Genomic DNA, 22,230 nt, shown 5'->3' with positions numbered 1-22,230 from the left:
TGAGACAAACCCCCACCCTCCCCCCGCAGCCATGGTTATCGGACGAGACAAACGCACCCCCATCCCCCTGCAGCCATGGTTATCAGATGAGACAACCCCCCCCCCCCCCCACAGCCATGGTTATCAGATGAGACAAACCCACCCCCCCCCCGCAGCCATGGTTATCAGACAACCCCCCCACCCCCACAGCCATGGTTATCAGATGAGACAAACCCCCACCCTCCCCCCGCAGCCATGGTTATCGGACGGGACAAACCCACCCCCCCACAGCCATGGTTATCAGACGAGACAAACCCCCCCACAGCCATGGTTGTCAGAAGAGACACCCCCCCCCTTCCCTGCAGCCATGGTTATCAGACGAGACAAACCCACCCCCCTCCCCCACAGCCATGGTTATCAGAAGAGACCCCCCCCCCACCCCCGCAGCTGTGGTTATCAGATGGGACACAGACCCCCCCCTCCCCCCGCAGCCCTGGTTATCAGAAGAGACCCTTAAGATCATCAAAGAAAGACAAGCAGGATACAGACAACGTCAGTAAAATACTAAAGAGCCAATCGGGCTACAACTATATAACCAAAAGACATGTATAGAGATCAAAAACGAACAAGGGCAAGACCAGGAGGCACCAGACATCAAAGACGACGAAAGCTTCAACCAAGAGTGCGACTGTGGGGAGACACCAACGGGAAGAAAGTAACCGAGCCAGAAGAGATCAAGGAAAGATGTAAACAATTCACAGAGCATTTGTGAAAGACTCAGGGATACAGGAAGAAACTGAGACTGGAAATGATAGAGCTGAGTATCCTGAAGAAGTCATTGCTGCGATAAAGCTTCTGTCAAAGAACAAAGCATCTGGCTGTGACAATATTCCAATAGTTAATGTCCTCACACGCCGGTGTCACCAGATTTGGACAACTGATAAATGGCCCAAGAACCGGACAAGATCGGTGTTTATTCCTATTCTGAAGGGAGATGCCACCGACTGTGGAAACTATTGGACTATTGCGCTCATGCCAGAAACTTCTACTGAAGATCCTACAGAGACGGCTCCAGCCTTACTGTGACCGAGAGCGGCCAGAGGAACAATCAGGAGTCCAAAAAGGCCGAGGAGCAGGAGATGTAACTGCTGGCATCAGATGGATGGTGGAAAAGGCCAAAGACTATCATAAGGAGATCGATTTCTGCTTAATCAATTACAGTGATTTATATGCAGGAGATATTTTCAGGAAGGCCAGACCTGCAGAAAACGAAGAAATCAAAATTGCTGGCCGAATCAACAATCTTCAATACTCACATGATGCAACATTGATAGCAACAAGCCTAGATGGAATGAAGGAGTTATCGACAAAGATATTTACCCCTGTCAGGTACGACCGGGACACGTGATGTGGAAGGCGACTGGCTGGAAGTTATAAAGGACTTCAACCTCCTCGCTCGGATCAATGATCACTCAAGATGGAGCGACGGCATTGGAAGTCAATAGGAGACTAGCTATGGGCAAATCGACAATGAAGTCCCTGGACAAGGTCCTAAAGTCCACGAACATTTCACTGGTGAAGACACGGCTCGTACATAGTCTGGTCTGTTCTCTAGTCACATATGGATGCACAACCTGGACGATAAAGAAACACGACCAGGATCAACACCTTCCATGTGTGGTGCTGAGAAGGATGTGATCAATACCATGGATGGCAAGAACAAACAAATCAATTCTGGAACAAATCAAGCCAGACTTGTCACTAGAAGCAAAGATCACCAAGCTACGACTCATATAGGCATCATACAAAGAGAGCAATCACTGGAGAAGGACATCATGGTCTCAAGAAAAGGAACAAGGTGAAGAGGAAGATCAGCAAACCGATGGCTTCATATTATCAAGATAACAGCGGCGAAGACCCTGGCAGGCCCGGTCTAGACGGCGAAGACCCTGGCAGGCCCGGTCTAGACGGCGAAGACCCTGGCAGGCCCGGTCTAGACGGCGAATTCCCTGGCAGGCCCGGTCTAGACGGCGAATTCCCTGGCAGGCCCGGTCTAGACGGCGAATTCCCTGGCAGGCCCGGTCTAGACTGCGAATTCCCTGGCAGGCCCGGTCTAGACGGCGAAGACCCTGGCAGGCCCGGTCTAGACGGCGAAGACCCTGGCAGGCCCGGTCTAGACGGCGAAGACCCTGGCAGGCCCGGTCTAGACGGCGAAGACCCTGGCAGGCCCGGTCTAGACGGCGAAGACCCTGGCAGGCCCGGTCTAGACGGCGAATTCCCTGGCAGGCCCCGGTCTAGACGGCGAATTCCCTGGCAGGCCCGGTCTAGACGGCGAATTCCCTGGCAGGCCCGGTCTAGACGGCGAATTCCCTGGCAGGCCCGGTCTAGACGGCGAATTCCCTGGCAGGCCCGGTCTAGACGGCGAATTCCCTGGCAGGCCCGGTCTAGACGGCGAATTCCCTGGCAGGCCCGGTCTAGACGGCGAATTCCCTGGCAGGCCCGGTCTAGACGGCGAAGACCCTGGCAGGCCCGGTCTAGGCTGCACAAGATTCTCCTACCAAGCGCTAAACCAACAAGTCACTATGGCTCGTGACAGAGCTGAAGGCATTTATAAAAATAAACACACACCCCCGTCCATTACCCCTCTCCCCCTTTTACCCCTCCTCCTAGGTCTCGCCTCTATGAATTATTTATTTATAGAGCACCATTGATTCCATGCTGCTGTACATGAGAAGGGGTTACATACAGAATACATATACAAGTTACAATAGACAGACTAGTACAGAGGGAAGAGGACCCTGCCCTTGCGGGATTACATTCTATCAGATTTTGGGGAGGAGACAGTAGGTGGGGTGTAAGTTGGGCAGCAGTTCCGCGCGGTGGTGAGGCGGCAGCTATGTATCACCTTCCGTCCTAGATGTCGCCTCTAGGAATCCCCTTCCGTCCTAGATGTCGCCTCTAGGAATCCCCTTCCGTCCTAGATGTCGCTGTCATGATGTATGTAGTTTTCTCCATCCCATATTTTTGTATAAGATGCCATGTGATGTATTTTACCTTCTCTCTGTATTTGCTGTAATACTATGTCTTGGGATGTAAGTGACCATACCTTTCCCCAGCCTGTATCATATTGCACTCAGGCTTCAGCAGTAGCTATTGTCATTGATTTGGTGGGGGTTGCATATATATATTGTTCTTCTCAGCATGAGACTTCTCCAATCTACAACTTGGTAAACAGAACAGAGCCAGCAGTCTAAAGTCCATTCATGCATCAAATGGCCAGGGGGAGGTGTGCCCACCTAAGGGGCTGATCCCAGGAGAGAAGAACATGTTAGTTCACTTAGTTGGAGCTCGGCTGGAGAAGGACTAGGATCTATAGCTGAGGCTGGATCCTGGGATCTGTGTGTGTGTGGACTGTTACAGACTGGAGATCCGCGGCCACGTGGGATTGTGTTTTGTTGTTCACCTGTTGGACTCAAGGAACTCATATAAGGACCATTGCCCTAATTCCCCTGGCATCGGAATACCAGGCGGTGCCCCTGGATCTTTTGTTTTCTGTTGTGGACTCCTTGCAGATTTGAAGGATTTATATTTGTTTGCTGCTTTATCTTTGTGGTTCCAATAAAGCCCTTTGGATTGTTCCTTGGCCTGGCGTCCCTCACTGCTCTGTTGCATACCCCGTCACAGTCGCCTCTAGGAATCCCCTTCCGTCCTAGATGTCGCCTCTAGGAATCCCCTTCCGTCCTAGATGTCGCCTCTAGGAATCCCCTTCCGTCCTAGATGTCGCCTCTAGGAATCCCCTTCCGTCCTAGATGTCGCCTCTAGGAATCCCCTTCCGTCCTAGATGTCGCCTCTAGGAATCCCCTTCCGTCCTAGATGTCGCCTCTAGGAATCCCCTTCCGTCCTAGATGTCGCCTCTAGGAATCCCCTTCCGTCCTAGATGTCGCCTCTAGGAATCCCCTTCCGTCCTAGATGTCGCCTCTAGGAATCCCCTTCCGTCCTAGATGTCGCCTCTAGGAATCCCCTTCCGTCCTAGATGTCGCCTCTAGGAATCCCCTTCCGTCCTAGATTTCCCCATTATGTCCCCTTCCCCTGTTTGACTTGTCTGACCGCCCCTCCCCTGTCTCCCTCATGTCTTCCTCCATATCCCCCCTCATGTGTTTGTGTCTCCGCCCCCTGGGAGCCATCTTTTGATGTGATGTCTGTTCCTTACAGGGTGGTGAAGGAGGAGATCTCAGATGATAACGCTAAGTTGCCGTGCTTCAATGGTCGTGTAGTATCGTGGGTGAGTTCATGGGGGGCAGGGTCTTTGTCCCTACAAATCTGTTGCTGTGGGGGTCAGTGTGGCAAGGGCCCTCCCCTGGGGGCCGAGTTGGCTGTGTCTCGGGGAGGGGGGGGGGGGGGATGCAGCATCTCGAGGGTCCTTCTTGGCTTGGGAGGGTGTGGCTTGGCGAGGGCCTGGTTGACTGTCTCGGGGGGTGCGGCGTGGCATGGCGAGGGCCCGGCTTGCTGTGTCTCAGTGCAGCGTGGCGAGGGCCCTCCCCGTGACCCTCTCGGGGATATCATTAACTCTTGTTTTTCTTGACAGTTGGTGTCTGCAGAGAACACGCCTCCTGAACAGGCTCCAGCCCCCCCTCCTGATGTGCGGCCTGATCCCTCCCCGCTTCCGCCTCCCCTCCCCCCGCCTCCTGCAGAGAGAACCAGCGGCATTGGAGATTCACGGCCTCCCTCTTTTCAGTGAGTACTGGGGGTCCGTCTGCCACCTCCCCCTATATGTCCCCCACCCCCAGGATAATGATAGTTCTGTTTTCTAGTCCTAATGTGTGTGACAGCGCCGAGAACCTGGACCAGGAGACCGAGACAGAGTCTGTGGTGTCTGTACGGCGAGAGCGGCCGAGGCGGAGGGAGAGCGGAGACCCAGGTGAGGGGGGCATCGAGCGTGCCCAAATGTGGGGCTGGAAATGTATCATGCGTAGTCTGTGACTCGTGGGGGGGGCAGCGTTTGGCTGTGTCGCTCGGAGAAAGAAGGGGTTTGGTTGTTTGTCACTCAAGGGGGGTTAGCCGTGTGCTGCTTGGGGAGGGGTTTGGCCATGACTCGCTCGCTCGTGAGGGGTTTGTTTGGCCGCGTCTCCTCCTGCAACAGTGTTTTTTTCTGTTGGCCCCTGACCGGTTTGATGGTGTTGCAGTTGGCGGCCGGGCTCTGAATGGTCGCGGGGAGCGTCACCTCTCGGGATACGAGTCGTCCTCCACCCTCCTGACCAGTGAGATAGAGACCAGCATCTGTGACTCTGAGGAAGACGACGCCATGAGCAGGTACGGCCTGTGCTCCAAGCAGGCACCTCTCTGCACGCTCTGTTCATTCTTCCATCTGCTGCTGTGTCTGTGGTGCGTGATGTGGGAGGGGGTGTTGTGGTGTGTGTGTGTGTGTGTGGGGTGCGTGCTGTCGGGGTGTGTGTGTGTGTGTGTGTGTGTGTGTGTGTGTGTGTGGGGTGCGTGCTGTCGGAGGGTGTGTGTGGCGCGTGCTGTGGGAGGGGGTGTTGTGGTGTGTGTGTGTGGGGTGCGTGCTGTCGGAGGGGGTGTGTGTGTGTGTGTGTGTGTGTGTGTGTGTGTGTGTGTGTGTGTGTGGCGCGTGCTGTGGGAGGGGGTGTTGCGCTGTGTGTGTGTGTGTGTTTGTGTGTGTGTGTGTGTGGCGCGTGCTGTGGGAGGGGGTGTTGCGCTGTGTGTGTGTGTGCGTGCAGAATGTGCTGAATATTGTTTCATAGGAATTTGGGAAGTTCTGAAATGTCCTATAAATGTCTGTTCTGTTCCTGATCTAAGGCTGCATTCACACACTGCGTTTTTGCTGCGTTTTTTGAGGATACGTTTGTCAGCTGCAAAAGCAGATCAGCTTTTTATAAACCCGCATCATGTGAAAGGTTCTGAGCTCATAGATAATGCTTTCAATAGCAAAAAGCAGATTATAAAACACCACAAACTAATGCTCATTCTGTGCGAGGAGCCGCACAACACGCGGTGTCTGAACGTCAGATCTGGAAACCCAGTGCCTTTGCTGGATGCAGAGTCACTGCATGTCACTGCGTGTGACTGTATGTAGCCTGAGGATCGAGGCTTTAGCTGAGAAGTCTGTGCTGCACTTCAGCACCAGTGAAGCTCCTCCTCTACAGGCAAGGGTAAAAGGTAACCGCACTCAGAGGGAAGGCTGCCACTCCTCTCAGAAAGACAGAAGGCCGCCACTCCTCTCAGAAAGAAGGAAGGCCACACTCATCTCAGAAGGAAGGCCACACTCATCTCAGAAGGAAGGCCACACTCATCTCAGAAGGAAGGCCACACTCCTCTCAGAAGGAAGGCCGCCGCTCTTCTCGGATGGAAGGAAGGCCGCCGCTCTTCTCGGATGGAAGGAAGGCCGCCGCTCTTCTCGGATGGAAGGAAGGCCGCCGCTCTTCTCGGATGGAAGGAAGGCCGCCGCTCTTCTCGGATGGAAGGAAGGCCGCCGCTCTTCTCGGATGGAAGGAAGGCCGCCGCTCTTCTCGGATGGAAGGAAGGCCGCCGCTCTTCTCGGATGGAAGGAAGGCCGCCGCTCTTCTCGGATGGAAAGAAGGCCGCCGCTCTTCTCGGATGGAAGGAAGGCCGCCGCTCTTCTCGGATTTTCTGAAGTGAACAGGAGAACAAGATTAAGGTCATTAGTTCTTAAATCATATGTAAACTCTCAATAAACTGTGCATAAGTCAATAGTCCAGTATACTGCGTGTCCTCTCTGTACGCGGCGTGTCCTCTCTGTACGCGGCGTGTCCTCTCTGTACGCGGCGTGTCCACTCTGTACGCGGCGTGTCCACTCTGTACGCGGCGTGTCCTCTCTGTACGCGGCGTGTCCTCTCTGTACGCGGCGTGTCCTCTCTGTACGCGGCGTGTCCTCTCTGGAATTATACATTATTTATTATAGGACAAAATTATTTTGAGTGATTTTATAGGATTACAGAATGTCTAAGACGCTCCCTATGAAGTCATCTGTATCTGAGCGTTTCACAGTGACTCAAGATGAAAAATATTGTGTGTCAATGTATGACAAGTGACCCAGAAGAAAACAAATGCTGTGATGCCAAAATCAGTGCATACTGAGGCAGTGGTAACAATGCTCCTACAAGAGCTTCCAATCTAAAGACGTTTACAACGCTTCCACCCGAAGCTGTGACTGAGGAAGATACCAGCAAGAAACCAGTGCCCAGCACTTCCCGACAAAGGTGGAGGAAAGAGCGTCCCAAACATCAGTAACGAGATATAAGTGACGAAGTTACTGTAACAATGACAACAGATGCATATAAAGACGCTCACACAGCTTGTTGTGAAGGGCGGTGTACCATTATCATTATTTACACCACCAGCTTTTACAGCTCTTAATGGAGAAATGGCCGCAAACTTGGTGTTTCTCTAAAAAGAGAAAGTATTAGAAAATTAGTGATTGAAGAAGCCCTTAACACTAGAAGTCCCAGAGAGGGGTCATATAACATGGCGGCATGGTGGCTCAGTGATTAGCACTGCAGCCTTGCAGCGCTGGGGTCCTGGGTTCAAATCCCACCAAGGACACTATCTGCAAGGAGTTTGTATGTTCTCCCCGTGTTTGCGTGGGTTTCCTCCGGGTACTCCGGTTTCCTCCCACACTCCAAAGACATACAGACAGGGAATCTAGATTGTGAGCCCTAATGGGGACAGTGTTACCAATGTATGTAAAGCGCTGTGGAATTAACAGCGCTATATAAATGAATAAAATTATTATTAATTATTATTATTACCCTTGGAACCCTATGGAGCTTGAAATTCCTGGGACTTCTAGTGTTAAACAAAAGGAAGATCTTACAAAGACTCTCAAAAGACGCTTCATGTTTCTTAAAATGGACGCCTGCACACGTCAGAGTGAACTATTTTGCCATCAATGTTCGATATTTTTGTGACAAGAAAGAAATTGTTAGCACGACACTGGCAGTAACGGATAGTGAAGCTCATCACACCGGCCAGTTTCTCCGGGCCTTAGTGGAAAAAGTTCTGCAAGATTAGGAACGCAAAAAAGAGCAGGTTCTTGCCATTGTAACGGACAATGCTTCACACATAAGTACAATTACACTGATGAATGAGAGGAATGAGCAGCAGCTAGGAGAAAATTTAGGATTCAGTAAGTGTGAGATGGAACCACAGCGCTGCTCATGCAACTGAGGAACACACACATATTACAACAGAAGAACAGCAAAATGATGCTTTAGGATTAGATGATCTTGTTGAAGCTGCTTCAAAACACTTTCCTATTCATCACATGTATTGTGCACATGCTGCAGCTGGCAATAAGAGAGTCTGCAGGAGGGACATGCTGGAAATCTAATTGGAAAAGTGAGGAAATTGGTTATTGCCGCCAGAACCCCTAAAATTGATTCGATCTTGAAGAGATGTGCTGGGAAAGGGGCAATTGTTGATCAAGCCACTCGGTGGGGCAGCACTTATTTAATCAATGAGCAATTGCTTGAACTAAAACCATTTATTATAGATATGGTGAACCCTCAGGTAACCCTAAATGAAGGTCGATGGACACAGGTGACTGAATTGAAGGAATTGCTTAATCACCCATTTACCGTGACTAAAACATTACAAGCTGAGGATTTAACTCCTGGCATTTTCATTGCTATTTTGCCTATCCAAAAGAGGAGGTTTAATCGCAGATGGCCTTTTGCTTCAATGAAACTGAGAGAAACAGCAAATGGAAAATAAAATTCTTCTGGCAGCTGTTTGTGGATCTAAGTCATCGTATACTGCTTGATGATTAACAGCTTACTAAAGGAAAAGAAGCTCTGACTGAGGTAGCGGTTAGGACGAGCGGCTACAGGACTGCCAGTCGCAAGAGGACTTGGGTCCTGACAGTGCTACTGCGGCAATATCTTCATCCTCATCAGATGAGGAGTTTAACGTTGACAAGTATTTGGATGACATGGAGCAGCAAAGCGTTACCGCAAGGAAAAAGATTTCACTCCGTCTCCTATAGCAGCAGATTGAGCAGATGTCACTGCGTCTCCTATAGCGGCAGATTGGCCAGATGTCACTGCGTCTCCTATAGCGGCAGATTGGCCAGATGTCACTGCGCCTCCTATAGCGGCAGATTGGCCAGATGTCACTGCGCCTCCTATAGCGGCAGATTGGCCAGATGTCACTGCGCCTCCTATAGCGGCAGATTGGCCAGATGCCACTGCGCCTCCTATAGCGGCAGATTGGCCAGATGTCACTGCGCCTCCTATAGCGGCAGATTGGCCAGATGTCACTGCGTCTCCTATAGCGGCAGATTGGCCAGATGTCACTGCGCCTCCTATAGCGGCAGATTGGCCAGATGCCACTGCGCCTCCTATAGCGGCAGATTGGCCAGATGTCACTGCGCCTCCTATAGCGGCAGATTGGCCAGATGTCACTGCGTCTCCTATAGCGGCAGATTGGCCAGATTTCAGTAACATTTTTCACTTGCTCTCAAAGAAAAATAAAATTCAACCGTTCATCAAAACTGACTGTGCATGAGGTAATTCCTTTATACCCGGAGATTATTAGAGATGTTGCCCATGTGGTTCCGGCTTTGCCTGCAGCCCAAGTTACTGTAGAGAGGTGGCTGAATTGAAGGAATTAATTAATCACCCATTTACCGTGACTAAAAACTTACAAGCTGAGGATTTAACTCCTGGCATTTTCATAAGGGAGTGGAAGAACTTGCTATTTTGCCTGTCCCAAAGAGGAGGTTTAATCGCAGATGGCATTATTGCTCCAATGAAACGGAGAGAGACACAGCTATTGGAAAATAAAATTCTTCTGGCAGCTATTTATGTGGACCCAAGTCATCGTAGACTGCTTGATGATCAACAGCTTACTAAAGGAAAAGAAGCTTTGAGTGAGGTAGCTGTTAGGATGATCGGCTACAGGACTGCCAGGCGCAAGAGGACTTGGGGCCTGACAGTGCTACTGCTGCCGTATCTTCATCCTCATCAGATGAGGAGTTTAACTTTGACAAGTATTTGGATGACATGGAGCAGGCAAAGTGTTGGCGCAAGGAAAAATATTTCACTCCGTCTCCTATAGCAGCAGATTGGCCAGATGTCACTCCGTCTCCTATAGCAGCAGATTGGCCAGATGTCAATCCGTCTCCTATAGCTGCAGATTGGCCAGATGTCACTCCGTCTCCTATAGCAGCAGATTGACCAGATTTCAGTAAAATTTTTCACTTGCTCTCAAAGAAATAGAAAAATTCAACCGTTCATCAAAACTGAGTGTGCATGAGGCAATTCCTTTATACCCGGAGATTGTTAGAGATATTCCCATGTGGTTACGGCTTTGCCTCCAGCCCAAGTTACTGTAGAGAGGTCGTTCTCCAGCCTTAATATTATTAGGTCAGATTTGAGGTCATCTGCGAAGGAGGATCTGATGGAGGCAATTCTATGTCTTACAACAAATTCATACACTGCACAAATGGTATTTAGTATGGTTTTGTTGAAAACTGTTTTTCTTTATCGTTCCTTTGGGAGACCCAGACCATGGGTGTTTAGCTTCTGCCTCTGGAGGACACAAAGTACTACACTTAAAAGTGTAGCTCCTCCCTCTGAGATTATACACCCCCTGGTAGCCAGTCCTAGCCAGTTTATTGCTTTGTGTCAGGAGGCATACATCCACACATGCATTCTCATCTGATTTGTTTGACTTTTGGAAAGAGTTTGAAGAAAAGCGGGTCCATGTCTGGACTCCCGGCATGTCCCTTCTCACCCCACTGTGTCGGCGGTGTTGTTAAGGTTGATTTACAAGGCTGCAGCCTTACATGCCGCGCTCCTTCACCATCCCTTCTGGGCTCTGGCTTGAAGTGGGAGCCAGCACGGTCTCCATGCCTGGCAGGAGTCCGGTCTCCATCCACAGCCCCTTGAGGATTCTGTTGGACCGGAGCACTCATCCCCAGGCACATGGCCCTGCGTCTCAGCAGCTAAGTACCTGAGACGTTTATGTTGGGGGTCCCGGTTCTTTATTGTAAGGGGAGAGTATGCTGTATGTGATTGTTTTAACTTTTCCGGCGGGTTCTCCAGCTTTTGCCTGAGAACCGCGCCGATTGTGCCTGCTGGTCGGCCTCGCTGCTTAAATTTAGGCCCCGGCTTCGCCGGAGGCCTAGTTTCATTTTCCTGCCCTCGCATGTCACTCATGCAGAGGGACAGGTTCGGCTCCTCCCGGCGGCCGTTCTACACAGGGGAGGGACACTCCCCACTGCTGGGGCGTCCCTCCTTCCCTGAAGGTCTCTATAGCCCTCCAGTTCCCGCTCTTTTATAGGAACGCCCTCTTCTCAGGCAGAGTTCACTCTGCTCTGGGACATCCTGCATTCTGCATCTCTGCTGAGGTGCTGCGACTGGTGGACCGGGCTTCGGGATCTGGAGGGCACACAACACCGCGCTCAGCGGTCTGGTAAGCCACAGCCGGTCTCTGGTTGTGGACCTCTGTATATTCTCCCTGGGGTTCATTCTCTGCAAAGCCCCCACTCCAGCAGCATGTCTCACACAAGGAGCAAGGCTCCAAAGCTTTAGTCTGCATGTAAGCTCCTGCTTCCTGAGCCGAGCACCTATCCACATTGTGATGTCTGCTCTAACTTGGTGGTGCCACAGCCTGGAGTCTCACCCCCAGTGGTCTCTCAGGCTGCTGCTGCACCTGTGATTGAACCCCCGGCCTGGGTAGAGTCCTTTTCTAGGTCCATATCCCAGTCATTTGCTGAGTCCATGGGACTTTTGTCCAGGACTTTGATGAATATGCATCAGCGTCCCTCACAGGGTGCCTCTAATACTCTTGACAGAGGACTCATATCCCCTAACCTCCGTCCATCGGAGCTCACGGAGGATTCATCTGATCCCAGACCCCGTCCTTCTAAGAGAAGGCGCAGGGTTTCCTCCCCCTCCCCACCCCACGGCTCTGTCTCAAGAGCTGACTCTCAGGATGAGGAGGATGCCCTCACTGGGGGCTCGGAGGCTATGTATCCCATCGATTTCTCTGAGGGTGACTCAGATCTTAGTGATTTGATTGCTTCTATTAATTCTCTGCTGGATCTCAATCCGCCAGTGTCAGAGGAGCAACTCTCTTTGGCAGAAAAACATCAGTTTACCTTGCCTAAGAGGGCAAAGAGTGTGTTCTTTAACCACTCCAGTTTTCAGACCGCTGTGACCAAACCCAGGGCCTGCCCTGACAAACGCTTTCCAAAGCGTGGTTCTGATGACCGGTTTCCATTTCCACCTGAGGTGGTCAAGGAGTGGGCTCATTCCCCAAAGGTAGACCCTCCGGTGTCTAGGCTCTCAGCCCGGACCGTTGTGTCGGTGGCTGACTGCACCTCACTTAAGGATTCCACTGACCGTCAGATTGACCTTCTGGCCAAATCCGTGTATGAAGCTGAGGGGGCCGCGTTTTCCCGGACTTTTGCAGCAGTCTGGGCTCTCAAAGCCATCTCTGCTTCTCTAGAGGAGATGCATTCCCTCACCAAGGAATCTATGCCTGAGATGGTTACCTTAACTGCTCAGGCTTCAGCTTTTTCATCCTATGCCATGTCTGCCATGCTAGAGGCTGCTCACCGCACTGCGGTGGCTTCAGCTAATTCCCTCGCTATCCGCAGGATCTTGTGGCTTCGAGAGTGGGAGTGGAAGGCAGATGCTTCTTCCAAGAAGTTTCTTGCTGGACTCCCTTTTGCTGGTTCACGGCTGTTTGGTGAACAGCTGGATGAAATCATTAAAGAAGCTACTGGCGGGAAGAGTACTTCCATGCCACAAACCATGATCGGGAAACCCGCCCAGGGTAGGAATCAATCGAGGTTTCGTTCCTTTCGTTCCTCCAACTGGTCATCCTCTAAGCCTTCCGCCTCGTCCGCTAACTCAGCCAAGGATCAGAAATCCAACTGGAGCCCAAAAGCGCGTCCGCAGAAGACCGCAGGAGGTTCTGCCACTAAGGCAGCTTCCTCATGACTCTCGGCCCGCTCCAGCCACGTCCTTAGTCGGTGGCAGGCTCTCCCACTTTGGTGACGCTTGGTTAAAGCAAGTCTCCGATCAGTGGGTGAGAGACATCATATCTCACGGCTACAGGATAGAATTCTCTTCCAGCCATCCAAACAGATTTTTTCTCTCAACTCCCCCCTGCTCCAAGGCCGCCGCCTTCTCGCAGGCCGTGGCGTCCTTGCAGGCAAACGGAGTGATTGTCCCAGTTCCCGCTCAGGAACGGTTCAGAGGTTTTTACTCAAATCTCTTCCTAGTTCCAAAAAAGGACGGTACCTTCCGGCCCATCCTGGATCTCAAGCTTCTCAACAAGCATGTCTGGGTGCGGCATTTTCGCATGGAGTCTCTGCGATCAGTCATTGCCTCTATGACCCAAGGGGAGTTCCTGGCGTCCATCGACATCAGAGATGCCTATCTACATGTGCCAATCGCAGTGTCACATCAGCGTTGGTTACGTTTTGCGATAGGAGAGGATCATTTCCAATTCGTGGCTCTCCCCTTCGGGTTAGCCACGGCCCCTCGGGTATTCACCAAGGTCATGGCGGCAATGATTGCGGTCCTGCACCTCCAGGGGTTAGCAGTGCTTCCTTATCTGGACGACCTTCTGGTCAAGGGTACATCCAGCGCAGACTGTCAGCGGAGTGTTTCGCTCACTCTCGCTACCCTAGCCCAATTCGGGTGGATTGTCAATCTTCCCTAATCCACTCTGACTCCGACCCAGAGTCTCGCGTACCTAGGAATGCAGTTCGAGACTTTGCCGGCACTTGTGAAGTTGCTCTTAGACAAACAGCTGTCACTCCGGTTGGCGGTGCGCTCTCTCCTGAGGCCCCGCCGTTATACCCTCAGGCTGATGCAGGTGCTGGGTCAAATGGTGGCCTCCATGGAGGCGGTTCCCTTTGCCCAGTTCCATCTGCGTCCTCTGCAGCTGGACATTCTCCGCTGTTGGGACAAGCGGCCTTCCTCTTTACAGAGGTTAGTGGCTCTGTCGCCACGGACCAGGAGCTCTCTTCAGTGGTGGCTTCGACCCCTCTCCCTGTCCCAAGGGCGCTCCTTCCTGACTCCGTCCTGGGTGATTCTCACCACGTATGCCAGCCTATCCGGCTGGGGAGCGGTACATCTCCACCACAGAGCACAGGGCACTTGGACTCCGTCCGAGTCAGCCCTTTCAATCAATGTGCTGGAAACCAGAGCTGTGCTTCTAGCTCTCCTAGCCTTTCACCACCTGTTGGCGGGCAGGCACATTCGAGTCCAGTCAGACAACGCGACAGCGGTTGCCTACATCAATCACCAAGGCGGGACACGCAGCCGCCTGGCAATGTTGAAGGTCCAACGCATTCTTCAATGGGCGGAGGACTCCAAGTCCACCATATCCGCAGTCCACATCCCTGGCGTAGAAAACTGGGAGGCAGATTATTTCAGCCGCCAATCCGTGGACGATGGCGAGTGGTCCCTGCACCCGGCAGTGTTTCAGTCAATCTGCCGCAAGTGGGGCACTCAGGACGTGGACCTAATGGCATCCCGTCACAACAACAAGGTTCCGGTTTACGTGGTTCGCTCCCACGATCCTCAGGCCTTCGCCGCGGACGCTCTGGTTCAAGACTAGTCCCAGTTTCGTCTGTCCTACGTGTTTCCCCCTCTAGCTCTCTTGCCCAGAGTCCTGCGCAAGATGAGAATGGAGGGCCGTCGAGTCATCCTCATTGCACCGGACTGGCCCAGGCGAGCTTGGTATCCGGACCTGCTCCAACTGTCCGTGGAGATGCCGTGGCATCTTCCGGACCGTCCAGACCTGCTCTCGCAAGGTCCGTTTTTCCGCCCGAATTCTGCGGCACTCAAATTGACGGCGTGGCTCTTGAGTCCTGGATTTTGACGGCTTCTGGTATTCCTCCTGAAGTCCTCTCCACTATGACTTGGGCCCGCAAGTCTTCCTCCGTCAAGATCTATCACAGGACTTGGAAAATTTTCCTGTCCTGGTGTCGCTCTTCCGGCCATTCTCCTTGGCCATTCTCATTGCCGACCCTTCTGTCTTTTTTTACAGTCCGGTCTACAGCTAGGACTGTCCCTCAACTCAAGGGACAAGTCTCAGCTCTATCAGTGCTGTTCCAGCGGCGTCTCGCCCGGCTGGCTCAGGTCCGCACCTTCATGCAAGGTGCGTCTCACATTATTCCGCCTTATCGGCGGCCCTTGGATCCCTAGGACCTTAACTTGGTCCTCACGGTATTGCAGAAACCCCCTTTCGAGCCCCTTAGGGAGGTTTCTTTGTATCGTCTTTCTCAAAAGGTGGCCTTTCTAGTTGCCATAACTTCTCTCAGGAGAGTCTCTGATTTGGCTGCGCTCTCCTCGGAGTCACCTTTTTTGGTTTTTCACCAAGACAAGGTAGTTCTCCGTCCGACCCCGGACTTTCTTCCTAAGGTGGTCTCTCCCTTCCACCTTAACCAGGATATTTCCTTGCCTTCCTTCTGTCTGGCCCCTGTTCATCGCTTTGAGAAAGCGCTGCATACTCTAGATCTGGTGCGTGCTCTCCGGATCTATGTGTCTCGCACCACTGCGCTTAGGCGGTGCACCTCTCTTTTTGTGCTAACCACAGGGCGGCGCAAGGGTCTCTCTGCTTCTAAGCCGACCTTGGCCCGTTGGATTAGATCGACCATTTCGGACGCCTACCCGAGTACTCAGGTGCTTCCCCCGCCGGGGATCAAAGCACACTCGACCAGAGCTGTCGGTGCCTCTTGGGCTTTTAGGCACCAGGCTACTGCTCAACAAGTCTGTCAGGCTGCCACTTGGACTAGCCTGCATACCTTTTCGAAGCACTACCAAGTGCATGCTCATGCTTCGGCAGATGCGAGCTTGGGCAGACGCATCCTTCAGGCGGCTGTCGCCCACTTGTGAAGTTAGGCTCCGCCTACTTCTTAGTTTTTTCTGTTTATTCCCACCCAGGGACAGCTTTGGAACGTCCCATGGTCTGGGTCTCCCATAGGAACGATAAAGAAAAAGAGAATTTTGTTACTTACCGTAAATTCTTTTTCTTATAGTTCCGTATTGGGAGACCCAGCTCCCTCCCTGTTGCCTGTTGGCAATTTTCTTGTTCCGTGTGTTTTCACTTGCTGTTGTCGTGGACAGAGTCTCCGGTTGTTCCGGTTCTTACTCGGTTCTACTTGTGGGTGGCTATTCTCCTTCAGCTTTTGCACTAAACTGGCTAGGACTGGCTACCAGGAGGTGTATAAGCTCAGAGGGAGGAGCTACACTTTTAAGTGTAGTACTTTGTGTGTCCTCCGGAGGCAGAAGCTAAACACCCATGGTCTGGGTCTCCCAATACGGAACTATAAGAAAAAGAATTTACGGTAAGTAACAAAATTCTCTTTTTTCCCCACTTACATAGATAGAAAATAGAAACCTCAACAAAAGTCAGTTTAATATAGTGTAGGTCCACCTTTTGCGGCGATTACTGCCTCAATTCTCCGAGGTATGGATCATACAAGGTGTGAATTGTTTCCAAAGAAATTTTAGCCCATTCTGCAGTTAAACACCCTCCGATTCTTTGAGTGACGATGGTGGCGTAATTCGACGTCTAACTTGAATGTCTAAAATCGCCCATAAATGCTGAATAATGTTGAGGTCTGGGGATTGTGGGCAGACGAGGTGCTCAGCTTCATTAGGATGTTCCTCGTGCCAGGCTGTAGCGATTCTAGCTGTATGAATTGGTGCATTATCATCCTGAAAGATGGCGTTCCTCCTCCGGGAACAGTGCTTGAACCATGGCATGCACTTGATTGCCCAAAATGCCTAAATAATCTGAGCTGGTAATTCTTCCATGAAGCGATATAATTGGCCCGGCGGATCTCCACGAAATGGCCCCCCAGATCATCAGACCCTCCGCCATGTTTTACGGTTGGGAGAAGGCAGTCTGGATGGAAGGCTTCTTTCGGCTGTCTCCAAACATACACTCGGACGGAGGTCGGTAATGGGGTAAACGATGATTGGTCTGAAAATATCACGTATTTCCACTGCTCGAGGGACCAATTCTGGAGGTTTCTACACCACTCTAAACGCTTGGACACATGGGTCATTGAGAGCAGTGGTTATCTAATTGCAGCTCTTCTGTGGAATCCAGATTTGTGCAGCTCTCGACGAGCGGTTTTTGTGAAAACTGGGTTCTGTAAGTGCTCATTGAGCTCAGCAGTGATATTCGGAGCCGTGGTCTTGCGATTCTCTCTCACAATTCGCTTTAGAGTCCGACAGTCTCTGTCACCTTCGACTTTCGGCCGGACCTGTGCTTTGCTGCGGACGTTTCTCCTTCTCTTTCAAACGCAGTCATTACTTTGGAGACAGGACCTCTTGACATGCCAAGCATTCGGGCACTTTGTTACACTAGCGCCTGCCATACGAGCAACAACAATTTGGCCTCTTTGAAAATACAAAAGGTCTGCCATTGGTAACAGGTTCTCATCAATGTTCTTACAATTCTGCAAAACAGTTAATTTACATACACATATCACATATAATCAACTACAAAACATTAACATATGTCACGGTTTGTATGTTTATAACATGTTCGAAGATTATGATGTCAAAACGTTAGGTGTTTCTATTATTTTGTCCAACCCCTTTATGTATGTGGTGATATATATAATATAATATAATATAATTACATAGTTGTTATGATCTGATGTTCAATGACTACCATGAACACAACTCACCATAGTCATAGGTAATAAAGTGCCGACCGCAAGCCCTGAACTTAACACCACACTAGACGTAGCCGGGCAGCATACCGGACAATCCTAGATGCCTCAAACCCAGCCGGAGGACTACATAACCTACAAGGCAGAAAGTGGAAAGAGACTATCTTGCCTCAGAGCGGATTTCCCCGAAGAAAAATAGGCAGCCTCTTACATGTACAGACTGTGAGCAAAGATGAAAAGACATACACAGTAAGAGCAAGATGGAGCAAAGAGAGGCCACACTATACTAAATACGAAAGACAGGATAGGGAACTCTTGCGGTCGGCATGAAAAACCCTATCAAAACTTCCTACACGGAATGTGCAAAAAAGAAGCGTAATCTAATACTCGCACATTCACAATCCGTACAAGACTGTGGTAGGAAAAGACTAGCAATTACCCTGCCGACTAAGGGTACCTTCACACTTTAGCGATGCAGCAGCGATCCGACCAGCAATCTGACCTGGTCAGGATCGCTGCTGCATCGCTACATGGTCGCTGGTGAGCTGTCAAACAGGCAGATCTCACCAGCGACCAGTGAACAGCCCCCAGCCAGCAGCGACGTGCAAGCGACGCTGCGCTTGCACGGAGCCGGCGTCTGGAAGCTGAGGACACTGGTAACTAAGGTAAACATCGGGTATGGTTACCCTATGTTTACATTAGTTACCAGCGCACACCGCTTAGCTGTGTGTGCAGGGAGCAGGGAGCCGCGCACACTGAGCACTGGCTCCTTGCTCTCCTAGCTACAGTACACATCGGGTTAATTAACCCGATGTGTAATGCAGCTACATGTGCAGAGAGCCGGAAGCACAGGCAGCGTGAGAGCTGCGGAGGCTGGTAACTAAGGTAAATATCGGGTAACCACCTTGGTTACCCGATGTTTATCTTAGTTACCAGCCTCCGCAGCTGCCAGACGCCGGCTCCTGCTCCCTGCTCGCTTCATTTGTCGCTCTCTCGCTGTCACGCACAGCGATCTGTGTGTCACAGCGGGAGAGCGCCTTTGAAGAAAACGAACCAGGGCTGTGTGTAACGAGCAGCGATCTCGCAGCAGGGGCCAGATCCAGTGTCACACACAGCGAGATCGCTAATGAGGTCACTGCTGATCACAAAAAGCGTGACTCAGCAGCGATCTCGGCAGTGAGCTCGCTGTGTGTGAAGCACCCCTAACCCTTGCTAAGATTAAAAGCATAGACTGACTAGGAAGATAATTCTTCCTTATCTGAAGGCACAAACAAAACAGGATTCAATACAAAAAAACCTTCAGAGATAATTCACAGAAGAAATAAGCAAATAAAACACAAAAGTATGACACAAAACCAAGAACTTACCTTAGCTTTAGGCTATGTGCGCACGTTGCGTAAATACATGCAGTTACGCTGCGCTTTGTAGCGCAGTGTAACTGCATGCGTCCTGCGTCCCCTGCACAGTCTATGGAGATTGTGCAGGGGCCGTGCGCATGTGGCGTCTTAGAGCGCAGCGCTTCAGCTGCTGCCCGAAGCGCTGCGTTCTAAGTGGTGACATGTCACTTCTTCTGTGCTCTTTGCCGGCAGCTCCTGCTCTGTCTATGGCAGGAGCTGCAGGCAGAGCGCATGGAATCGGCTTTTTCTTCGGCGCTCCATTGGGAGACCCAGACGATTGGGTGTATAGCACTGCCTCCGGAGGCCACACAAAGCAATTACACTAAAAAGTGTAAGGCCCCTCCCCTTCTGGCTATACACCCCCAGTGGGATCACTGGCTCCCCAGTTTTCTGCTTTGTGCGAAGGAGGTCAGACATCCATGCATAAGCTCCACTGTTCAGTCAGCAGTAGCTGCTGACTATATCGGATGGAAGAAAAGAGGGCCCATACTAGGGCCCCCAGCATGCTCCCTTCTCACCCCACTTGCGGTTTGTAAGGTTGAGGTACCTATTGCTGGTACGGAGGCTGGAGCCCACATGCTGTTTTCCTTCCCCATCCCCCTGAGGGGCTCTGAGGAAGTGGGATCTTTCCGGCCACCAAGCCCTGAGGCCGGGCTCCATCCACAGACCCATAGAACCTGCTGGATGTGGAGCGGGAGTGCCGTTCAGGGACAAGGCCCTGCTACTTTCAGGTACTCTGTGTCCCCGTATGGCAGGCCACGCACACTCCAGGCTTGCTGGGTGTGCTAGTGCGCCGGGGACTGTAGCGCTGTGCGCTGGGCTTATAGTCCCTGCAGATTACTGGGGGACTTTACGTGTGGGGACCGCCGCGCCGACCGCCCCTGGAGCGGCGGCGCAGCTGCGACTTGTAGTGCGCCGGGGACGCGCCGACCGCGCTTTTACGGCGGCGGCGCTTCTAACTTTAGTCCCCGGCTTTTGCGGCCTAGCGCCGCTTCGTTCCCGCCCCCACCCTGTCACTCAGGGACAGGGAGAGACGCTGTTCTATAGCAGCGCCGAGGGCTGGAGACTTATTTGCATTCTCCAGCCCCCTTTACTAGACACAGTGGGCGCCGGGTTCCCGCTCTTGTCTCGGGCACGCCCTCGGCCCGCCCCCCTCCTCTGGACGCCGGCAGCCATTCCGGCACGCAGAGCGGGAAAACGGAGACACTGAGCTACCAGCAGGATTCCGGCGCCACACACCCGCTTTTGTGCGGGCGGTAAGCGGCTACTAAAGTGCTGACCCACTAATGCCGAAGTGTCCTGTTGTACTTTTTGTACGGTCGCTATTCAGGATGCAGACCTAGAAACAGCAGCAAAAGATCAGGGGTGCTAAAGCACAGACTCTATATGCTGCTTGTCTTGCATGTGCTGCAGTGTCATGTGTCCTTTATGCTTGTATGCTTTACATTGCACTGTAAGGGCTATTCTTGGCTGTCTACCCGCCTAGATGGCTAGACAGCGGCAGCAAACAGCAATGGTGCTAAGGCACAAGCTTTCAATGCTGCTTGGATTGCATGTACTGCAGAGTTTATTTTCATGCTTGTACATTCACTGCATGTCGCTATTCTTGGCTAATGCTCCTTGATGACTAGACAACAGCAGCAGAAAAGCAAGGGTGCTAAGGCACAAGCTTTCAATGCTGCTTGGATTGCATGTGCTGCAGTGGTTATTTTCATGCTTGTATGCTATACATTCACTGTATGTCGCTTTTCCTGGCTAATGCTCCTGAATAACTAGACAACGGCAGCAGAAAAGCAAAGGTGCCAAGGCACAGGCTTTCTATGCTCCTTGTACTGCATGTGCTGAAGTGTTTATTGTACTTCATGCTTGTATGCTATACATTGCACTGTACGGTCGCTATTCTTGGCTAATGCTCCTTGATGGCTAGACAACAACAGCAAAAAAAAAAAAAAAAAAGGCATGGGTGCCAAGGCACACGCTTTCTATGCTGCTTGTACTGCATGCGACTGTTCCAGGACCCCCAGTGTGTGCAATTACTCAACGGGGTCTCTGCTACAGGTGGCCAAAAGAACCACCTGTGATCCCTGTCCAGGGACGGGGACGGAGTTGCAGTTTCCGCTGATATATTGTCTGTGGCTATGACTAACATCTTACAGACTTTGCAGTCCAGACAGACCTTGGGCAATGTTGATTCAATGCCCCTGGCCACCCTGATTTCGAAACAAATCATGGCTCCAGGAGGGTCCCATGCATCCCAGGGTGCAGGCTCTGACACGGACGACAGTCCCAGCCGGCCTAAGCGAGCTCCCTAAGAACGGCCCTCGACTTCATCACAGTACTCTCTGTATGATGATGCAGACGTAGCTGTTCAGGACTCTGATCCTGAGACCGCTCTCAATCCGGATACACCGGATGGTGACGCTATAGTGAATAATCTTATAGCGTCCATCAATGGAAGGTTGGGTATTTCTCCCTCAACTCCTCCAGTGGAGGGGTCAGCTTCACAGCAGAAGAAATCCCTATTTCGGTATCTCAAGCGTATATTGAGTACTTTTCTGGTCACTCTGACTCCAGAGAAGCAGTCCAGGAACGTCACGCTTATCCCGATAAGCGTTTCTCCAACCGTATTGAAGATACGCGTTGTCTCTTCCCCCCTGACGTGCTCAAGCGCTCCAAGGGTGGATCCCCCAATCTCCAGGCTTGCGGCTAGATCTATAGTTGCAGTGGAAGATGGGACTTCACTTAAAGATGCCATTGACAGACAGATAGCCCTATCGGCGGGTCGGTTGCCCCGGCATTCGCAGCCATAGAGGCACTCCAAGCTATTTCAGCTAGTATTGCGCAGAGGGACGCGGTCACATGTACATCTTGGCCGCAGTAGCGTCCTTCACCTCGCAATGTCGGCATTACGACTCAAGCTGTTTATGCTGTCCTGGACTCTACGAGCCGTACGTCAGTGGCGTCCGCCAACTCCGTGTTGTTACGCTCCTAGTGTTAAGGGATTGGAGTAGATGCTGCTTCCACAAAAGTGCTTAACCAGATTGCCTTTATCTGGTGACAGACTGTTTCGTGAGCGGTTGGATTAAATCATTCAACTGTCCAAGGGTACGGATTCTTCCTTACCCCAGCTATCAAACAAGACCCATCAGGAGAAGGGACAGTCGA

At 51.6% G+C, this 22,230-nt stretch overlaps 1 protein-coding gene across 1 annotated transcript in view; it reads left to right on the top strand.

Moving 5' to 3' along the window:
• Positions 1-973: 973 nt before the first annotated feature.
• DVL2 (dishevelled segment polarity protein 2) overlaps positions 974-22,230 on the top strand; it is a 65,844-nt gene continuing 44,587 nt past the window's right edge. Inside the window, exons 1-5 of the mRNA XM_075344166.1 lie at positions 974-1,368; positions 4,192-4,261; positions 4,565-4,713; positions 4,791-4,897; positions 5,163-5,289. Coding sequence (XP_075200281.1) covers positions 974-1,368; positions 4,192-4,261; positions 4,565-4,713; positions 4,791-4,897; positions 5,163-5,289 — 848 coding nt within the window. The remainder of the gene's footprint in view (positions 1,369-4,191; positions 4,262-4,564; positions 4,714-4,790; positions 4,898-5,162; positions 5,290-22,230) is intronic.

Source organism: Anomaloglossus baeobatrachus, chromosome 4 (genome assembly GCF_048569485.1).
Source record: "Anomaloglossus baeobatrachus isolate aAnoBae1 chromosome 4, aAnoBae1.hap1, whole genome shotgun sequence".
Classification (NCBI taxonomy): domain Eukaryota; kingdom Metazoa; phylum Chordata; class Amphibia; order Anura; family Aromobatidae; genus Anomaloglossus; species Anomaloglossus baeobatrachus.
This window is presented reverse-complemented; position numbering and strand designations above follow the sequence as displayed.